A 6,175-nucleotide genomic window follows, 5' to 3' on the forward strand; every position below is an offset into this window, starting at 1 on the left:
TTACTTCTCACATCCGCACGTGGGGCTAGGTTTAGATGATTTAATTTTTTTTTTTTTTTTTTTTTTTTTTTTTTTGCGGTACACGGGCCTCTCACTGTTGTGGCCTCTCCCGTCGCGGAGCACAGGCTCAGTGGCCATGGCTCACGGGCCTAGCCGCTCCGTGGCAAGTGGGATCTTCCCGGACTGGGGCACGAACTCGTGTCCCCTGCATCGGCAGGCGGACCCTCAACCACTGCGCCACCAGGGAAGCCCTGAGTTTAATTTTAAAAAATTAAAGGGTGAAACAGAGATAGACTTTGCAAGCATATGAGATGCTCATGTCACAACATTTTAAAAAACTGAAATTAAGAAAAAATGTGAAAAAAAAGAAAGAGAGGAAATTACACATATGGTTTGATTATGAGAACGTGAAAAGCCTTCGACCCACTTGGGCCCAGAAGATAAGAGGCGGGAAAGGCATAAACCCCATAAGGTCAGCAGTGGGCATCCGCAGGGCTGGGTCCGCGGCTGAGGCTTTTCCTTAAGGACACTTTTTTGTGCTTTTCCCATATTCCACTACAACCAGGAGCTGGTTTTAAAATTCGTCCATAAATGCTTTGCTACTTCTCCCTTCGAGCATGGGGCCTAATCCCCTCCCCTTGAGGGCAGGAAGGAGGAACTCAGCCACAGACTCCAGCCGCGCAACGGAACTGCTCGCTGGGGCAGGGCGCGGCGGCTGGAGGCTCCACCTGCTGGTCCACACAGAGGTCTCAGTCACACCTCCGCCCTCAGGAGTTGATTCTTTTTTTAAAAAAATTAATTTTTATCTGTGTTGGGTCTTAGTTGCGGCACGCGGGATCTTTTGTTGCAGTGCGCAGGCTTCTCTCTAGTTGTGGCGTGTAGGTTTTCTCTCTAGTTGTGGTGCGTGGGCTCCAGGGCATGTGGGCTCTGTAGTTTGCGGCATGCAGCCTCTCTCACTGAGGTGCATGAGCTCAGTAGTTGTGGTGCACAGGCTTAGTTGCCCCGCGGCATGTGGGATCTTAGTTCCCCGACCAGGGATCGAACCTGCGTCCCCTACATTGGAAGGCAGATTCTTTACCACTGGACCACCAGGGAAGTCCCAGGGCAGTGATTATTATAACACCCGAGGGATGCCAGTTTTGCAAGAATGGCTTCGACAGACTGATTTGACTGTGTTCTACTCCCATGACAGGGGTGAGCTGTTGAGGGCGGAGGGCCCAGGCCTGCTTGGAGGGCAGGGCTGGCTGAGACGTCCTTCCCCTTCCCCAGCCCACAGGGCCCCCAGGCCTGGCTCTAGGGTGTCAGCCGCGCAGTTCCTTCCCGCCAGCAGGTGGCGCTGACTTCCCGCTGGACGTGGGCGGGGCTGGCGGAGCGCCCCTTTGTGGGCCGCGCGGGCAGCAGGCTCGGCAGAGGACAAAGGCGGTCTGTCACCCGCACTGCCTCAGGGCAGGAATTCGGAGCTGGGCTGGGCTGGAACGCAGCCCGGTGGGGAGCCAGAGAACAGTGTAGGGGGCGAGGTCACGTGTCCCCCCCTCCTGGCTCTGCCCTCCATGTGGCATTAATGCCGAGTTTAAAGGGACATAGCTAGATAGTAATTATGTGAGTGGTGGAGGTGCCAGGTAACCATCTGCAATGCATAAATGGACCGAATTGACACATTGTGCACTTAAATTACAGTTACAAGTCAATTATGTCTCAATTAAAAAACAAACAATAATAAAGCAACACAGTCCAATAGGAAATGGCAAAGGAGGGGAAATCTGCTGAGGCTCCGACTGCCCCCGCCCCCACCCCCACCCCAGGGCTGGACCCCAGGACCCACCCTGCTTCTCTGCATCCCGACTGGCCCACAGCCCCACACCTTCTCCAGCAGGTATGGAGGAACTGAGACCCTGCTCAGGCAGGGCTCACCCAACACTCTGCCAGGGCATGCCTGGTGCACAGGCCCTCGCTCTCTGCAGCTCTGGTCCAACGTGAACCGACTTTTGGGTGGAATACAGTTGGAAGAACTACTAGGAAAGGGACAGAAAGGCCCGCAAAACAAGGGCCCTGCCTGATCCGAGGCTCATTCCCATCCTGGGCTCCTCTGGCCGCTGACTGCTGTACCAGGAGCAGGACACAGGCCTCTGTGGCGCCTCCCCAGGCTCTCAGCGACCCTCGAGTCTCCACCTGACAAGGGTCCCAACCTGGATCAGCTGAGACACGGCCCGAGCTCTGGGTTTTCTACCACTGGACCCCGGGACCGGCTCCCGCATCACCACCCACTTGTCATCCGCTGAAGTGGAAGAGCGTGCGGGTGAGGCCTGTTGGCACCTCGGGCTCCTCCTGTGTGACCCGGGACAGAGCTGTTTGTCTCCCGGGCTGCGGCGCTCACCCCGCTGGCTCCAGGCTGTGGAGGTCTCTCCCCGCGTCTGGGCTCTGCCACCCTGTCGTGAGCACATGAGCCTGGCGCTGCCCACAACCTCCCTGTCCGCCAGCAAAACGGGAAAGGAAAGGGGGGGCCAGGTGAGCCCTGACGCTCCCCTGCAGCCTGGCCCCCATCTGGCTGGAGAGTGTTGCCCAGTAAGCCCAGGGCCCCAAGAGGGAGAACTCACGGGTCACAGGGGCCTCCTCCTCCTCATGGCTGTCCTCCTCCTCCTCCTGCTCCGGCAACTTCCTGAACTCAGAAAGGTCCGTCTGCAGCAGCTGGGAAACTGCCTCGTGGGCCAGGCAGGCAGCAAGTGGCGGCGGAGCGCTCCTGGGGGCACGAACCCAGAGTGAGGGGCTGGCTCCTCAGCAGGAGCCAGCACCCCAGCGCCTGCCCCACACTCCAGGCAGAGACCCCCAGCCCCTTTCTGCTCCCGGAGGCCCTTCCAGAGGTAGCGGTGACCGCTCACACTCCACGTGCACCCACGACAGGCAGGTCGGCCTCTGGTCCTCATGCAGCTGGATGGCCATCCATGCAGTACCATTTATGGGGCCCTCACTGGGGCTAGTGGGGAGGGGGAGTCACAGACGTGCGAGCTGCTTCTGCTGGCCTCAGTGGCCAGGCCAAACTGCCCGACGTCCAGCCTTATACCAGCTCCTGGTCCCCAATACCAGCTGGGGACCCTTGGGGGTTGGGGAGTCCTGTAAGTTGAACTGTGTCTCCCAAAATGTGTATGTTACGGTTCTAACCCCCAGTACCTCAGAATGTGATCTTACTTGGAAACGGGGTCGCTGCAGATACAATGAGTTAAAATGAGGTCCCACTGGAGTAGGCTGGGCCCCTAATGCAGTAATGCTGGCGTCCTTATCGAAAGGGGAAATTCAGACAGAGACCCACAGGGAGATGCCCTGTGAAGGTGAAGACTGGTGAGCTGAGCCTATAGCCGAGGACCGCCAGCAACTGCCAGAGGGACCAGCCCAGCCGACATCCTGCTCTGGGACCTCCAGCCTCCAGAATCCTGACACAATATGGTTCTGTTGTTTAAGCTGCCCAGCCTGTGGTGCTTTGTCACGTATGCCCCAGGAAAGGAATCCAGGGAGCATGGGACCCATGGGCAGTGTCTGGAAGATCAGGCTGTGTGCAGCCCAGGGCGTCCCTGGGCAAGGTAGGTTGTTGGGAGAGCTGGTGAAGGGGAACCCGGGGAGGCAGCATGACCTTGGTGTGGCTTGAAGAGAGACGTGATATGATCCAATTGGGCTTTTTAATTTAATTTTATTTTTTAATTTTATTTAATTTTTTTTGCACTTTGATTATTGTGCTTTGCTTTATTGCACTTTGCATACACTGCATTTTTTTAACATCTTTATTGGAGTATAATTGCTTTACAATGGTGTGTCAGCTTCTGCTTTATAACAAAGTGAACCAGATATACATATACATATGTCCCCATATCTCTTCCCTCTTGCATCTCCCTCCCTCCCACCCTCCCTATCCCACCCCTCTAGGTGGTCACAAAGGACCGAGCTGATCACCCTGTGCTATGTGGCTGCTTCCCACTACCTATATATTTTACATTTGGTAGTGTATATATGTCCATGACACTCTCTCACTTTGTCCCAGCTTACACTTCTATCTATTTTACATTTGGTAGTGTATGTATATCCATGGCACTCTCTCACTTTGTCCCAGCTTACCCTTCCCCCTCCCCGTGTCCTCAAGTCCATTCTCTAGTAGGTCTGTGTCTTTATTCCTGTCTTGCAATTGGGCTTTTTTAGACCTCCTGGCCTCATCTTGGAGGGTGGGCCTGGCAGTGGATGGGAGGGGACAGAGCAGGCATTGGGCAGAGGACTGGGCGGGTCCGCAGTGAGTCTCAGGTTCCACTGAGGTCAAAAGGCCTGTGGACAGTGGGCACGTGGTCTGGGTGGATGTAAGGGGTGGGGCAGAGAGCCTGTAAGCCACAACTACTGAGCCCACGTGCCACAACTACTGAAGCCCACGTGCGCTCCGCAACAAGAGAAGCCACCGCAATGAGAAGCCCCAGCACCATAATGAAGAGTAGCCCCTGCTTGCCGGAACTAGAGAAAGCCCGTGCGCAGCAACAAAGACCCAAAACAGCCAAAACTAAAAATAAATTAATTAATTAAAAAAAAAAAAAGAAAAACAACCAGCCAAGGCATGGGAAGTGCATTCCTCTGCCGTGTGGGGATTTCCTGCCAGCCTCTGGGCTTTCCTTTTTCAGGGCGGGGAGAAGTGCACCTCTGCTCCCGGTGCTGGGGGCAGTGAGGCGGCTTCCGGCCATGGGGAGCGAACAATGCCTGGATGTGGGCCCCAGCCTGGCTTCCTGGCCGCCCTCCTGTCTCATCCAGGGGTCCTGCCCAGCACCCCGAGGCCCCTAAAGATGACAGCGATGCCTTGGAGACTGGGACCAGGTACCCAAGAAATAAGAACTGCTCTTATCTGGTCACCTCGGGGTTTCCAAGGAGCCTCCAGTCTAGAAGCAGAAGTGGAAATGCACATCAGTGGCTACAGTGTCAGGGACGCACCACTTAGGGACCTGAGAGGTGACCGCTGACCACAAGGGGAGGACTGGAGGTAAATCACTGCAGCCCCGACCTCGTGATCTGACTCCTGGACAGTCTCATGCAGGATTCCATTTACAACCCGAAAAACCCCGCGGACCAACACACTCAGGCCTGGATAGCCAAGAGCCTGCACACGAGCTGCTGGGACGTGCAGGGAGGGGTCCTGACCGCCAGACGTGTGTAGACATGTGACACGTGTGACATCTGTGTCTACACAGTAAAGAAATACTAGGGAAGGATAAAGATAAATCCATTAAAATGGCTGGAAAATATGAGACTTTAAAATACCACGTTTTAACATTCTTCAAGGTTGGGAATTCCCTGGCTGGTTAAGACTGCGCTTGCACTGCCGAGGGCCCAGGTTCGATTCCTGGTCAGGGAACTAAGATCCCACAAGCCGTACGGTGGAACCAAAAGAAAAAAAAAAATCCTTCAAGGTGGATTCATGGGGGGGCCTATAGGGGCCATGGGAGCCCACCTGCACCACCCTTGCCAGCCTCAGGCTCTGGGGCTGTGAACCCTGGCCTCTCGCCGATCACTGATGGTCTCAAGCCTGCTATGTCATCTGCTAATTAACGGGAGCTCATTCACCCCCTGTGCTCAGGGCCTGGCGCTCTCCCCACCCCCCAAGCCTCGCCCGCTGCTCGGCCTTGAGGGGCCCCGCTCCACCTTGAGTTTCCCCCTACTTGAGGGGGAAACTTGAGGCACCCACCCTCCCCCATAACTAAACTCACCCCACAAGGCCCTGCCCACAAGAAGGTCCTCTCGCCCTCCTCATGCCTGGCAGGGGCACCAGCCCTGCTCAGTGGCTGCTGGGGATTCAGGGCCCCTCAATGTCCCTTCTGTCCCCCAAGTGCCACTGTGGTGCCTGGGGGGTGCCAGGCCCTCCATCCTCTGCGCTCCCAGCCCCTCGTCTCTCCCACATCCAGCACCCAGACTGCCAACGTGGCCTCGTCAGGCCCCATGCCCACTTGGCTCCACTGATCTGCTTTATGGCACCTGCCTCTGAAATATTTTCCCAAAGCAAAACAAAGCAGCCTGCATCACCCTCTGCACACACCACACCGGGGTACAGGTCACCGGCATTCCCCCCGAGCTCCATGGACGCAGCCCTGGAACAGGCCCGCAGCCTTTTTTTTTTTTTTTTTTTTTTTTTTTTTGGTGGTATGCGGGCCTCTCACTGTTG

At 56.0% G+C, this 6,175-nt stretch overlaps 1 protein-coding gene across 3 annotated transcripts in view; it reads right to left on the reverse strand.

Annotated features, from left to right (window-relative positions):
- PPM1F (protein phosphatase, Mg2+/Mn2+ dependent 1F) overlaps nt 1-6,175 on the reverse strand; it is a 29,463-nt gene that overhangs the window by 16,999 nt on the left and 6,289 nt on the right. For all 3 annotated transcript variants that reach the window (XM_028480452.2, XM_028480451.1, XM_007130606.4), the window contains one exon: nt 2,595-2,737. In XM_028480452.2, the coding sequence (XP_028336253.1) occupies nt 2,595-2,737 (143 nt within the window). The remainder of the gene's footprint in view (nt 1-2,594; nt 2,738-6,175) is intronic.

Source organism: Physeter macrocephalus, chromosome 19, assembly GCF_002837175.3.
Source record: "Physeter macrocephalus isolate SW-GA chromosome 19, ASM283717v5, whole genome shotgun sequence".
In the NCBI taxonomy this organism is placed as follows: domain Eukaryota; kingdom Metazoa; phylum Chordata; class Mammalia; order Artiodactyla; family Physeteridae; genus Physeter; species Physeter macrocephalus.